Here is a 1,886-nt window from a genome sequence, read left to right on the forward strand (position 1 = left end):
CTTACAACTTTTTATGCAACCCTTTACAAGAAACAAACAACAAACTTACAACTTTTTATGCAACCCTTTACAAGAAACAAACAACAAACTTACAACTTTTTATGCAACCCTTTACAAGAAACAAACAACCCCCCCCCCCCCAAATGACAAAGTCATACAATAATCCTACTTACAACTTTTTATGCAACCTTTTACAAGAAACAAACAAACTTACACCACGCAAGCAAAGAGGAGCATTACACCAGATATCAAACAAGACATCCCAAATTTTATAAGGTTTCTTCGGCAACAAAGAAAGAACAAACTACAAAAATGGGAGTTTCCTCCTTAGACATCTAAACATCTTACCATTTCCTCCTTAAGATTAGCATACCCTTTCCTTGAGATTCTATGATTGTATTTGTTCTTCGATCGTCTATCTTGTTGTAATTTTCTTTTTTTCTATATCTAAATATATTTGTTAATGAGAAAGTAGAAAATATTATTTCGAATGATTTTCATGTATAAAAGTTATTCATACCTGAAAGGTCTCTGATAACCTTGACCTTACAAACTCTTCCCAGTGATTTTGCTCAATGAAGAAATACTTTTCAGGTGGAACTTGAAGCAATTGTGGTTCATCTTTATGCGGGATGATGTATTTCGTTGTTAGCCAGTTCTTAAACTGACGAAATGAAATACCTACAATTTGGAGAACGTTTTTCCTAGATCTTGGATCAATGACGAATGCAGCCTAAATAATTAAAAGTACTTAATCAAGTGTCCATACAACAAGAACATTATCAAATATAATAAGGACATTAAAGTTATATATACCTCAACTGTAGTGAATATCTTATCTTTCAGTTCTGCAGGCACACTTTTCCAAGACATATATGTGATAGGGACATGATAATGGGTTGCAGACCCTATGAAAGACTTTAACTTCGCTCCATTCTCACCAATAGGTGCTCCGTCTTCATTGTACCTCACCACCTTCTTGTCTCCCAAACTTCTAATGCGAGTTACATCAAACATAATAGTAGGTCCTCGTCGTCGCTTCAACTCTTTTGGGGTTTCTTCAACTGTTGCATTCAACTCACCGACACCAACTTCTTCATATAGATCGTCCATATTATATTATGCGAAGCTGTCAATCAAAATGAAGAAAAAATTAGCATGATATACAAATTTTAAACAATAAATAATGAAATAAGATAAATGAACATAATAAACTTATGGTCTACTTGTTTGAAATTGTGAACACACCATTATAATATTATATAGGTATCCATGTGCCTTCACAATCTGACCTTACGTACGTTGAGACATTTTCATCCAAATCATTGTTTCAATAGACATCTGGCATATCATTGGGTATTCCTTCACATCGGAGTATTGTATCACCATGTTCATTGTCATTATATCTATCTTTAAAGTCTCTTTGTGGTGGAGTGAGTACAACTGACCATCTAACATCACTTGGATCCTCAACATAAAACACTTGCTTTGCTTGGCTTGCTAGTATAAATGAGTCTGACTTGTGTCCAACTCTATTTAAATCAACTAAAGTATAACCAAGTTCATCGATCCGAACACCACCACTATTCTTAACCCAATCGCATTTAAACACCGGAACATTAAACATATTATAAATGAGTTCCCATATCTCTTGTATCACTCCATAGAATGACATATCTCCAATGACGGGATTTTTATCTTTAGAACTAGACACTTGCATTGTTTTTCCAACTAAACTAACTCCACTGTTTTGTACACTTCGATCCTTCTCAGAAGATTTTGTGTGATAGCGACATCCGTTTATTGCATAACCACTATATGTAATAAGAAAAGGATGAGGGCCATGAGCAATCCACCTTAAGTTATCTGAAACTCCACTATTTCCA

At 34.5% G+C, this 1,886-nt stretch overlaps 1 protein-coding gene across 1 annotated transcript; it reads right to left on the reverse strand.

The window, feature by feature from the left end:
- Positions 1–514: 514 nt before the first annotated feature.
- LOC127144388 (uncharacterized) lies at positions 515–1,113 on the reverse strand. Its single transcript, XM_051080295.1, has 2 exons — positions 817–1,113; positions 515–733 (listed from the first exon to the last, which is right to left on the reverse strand). The coding sequence occupies exons 1-2, from the start codon at positions 1,111–1,113 to the stop codon at positions 515–517; spliced, it is 516 nt and encodes a 171-aa protein (XP_050936252.1).
- Positions 1,114–1,886: the final 773 nt, after the last annotated feature.

The sequence above is a fragment of the Cucumis melo genome, chromosome 12, assembly GCF_025177605.1.
Source record: "Cucumis melo cultivar AY chromosome 12, USDA_Cmelo_AY_1.0, whole genome shotgun sequence".
NCBI lineage: Eukaryota > Viridiplantae > Streptophyta > Magnoliopsida > Cucurbitales > Cucurbitaceae > Cucumis > Cucumis melo.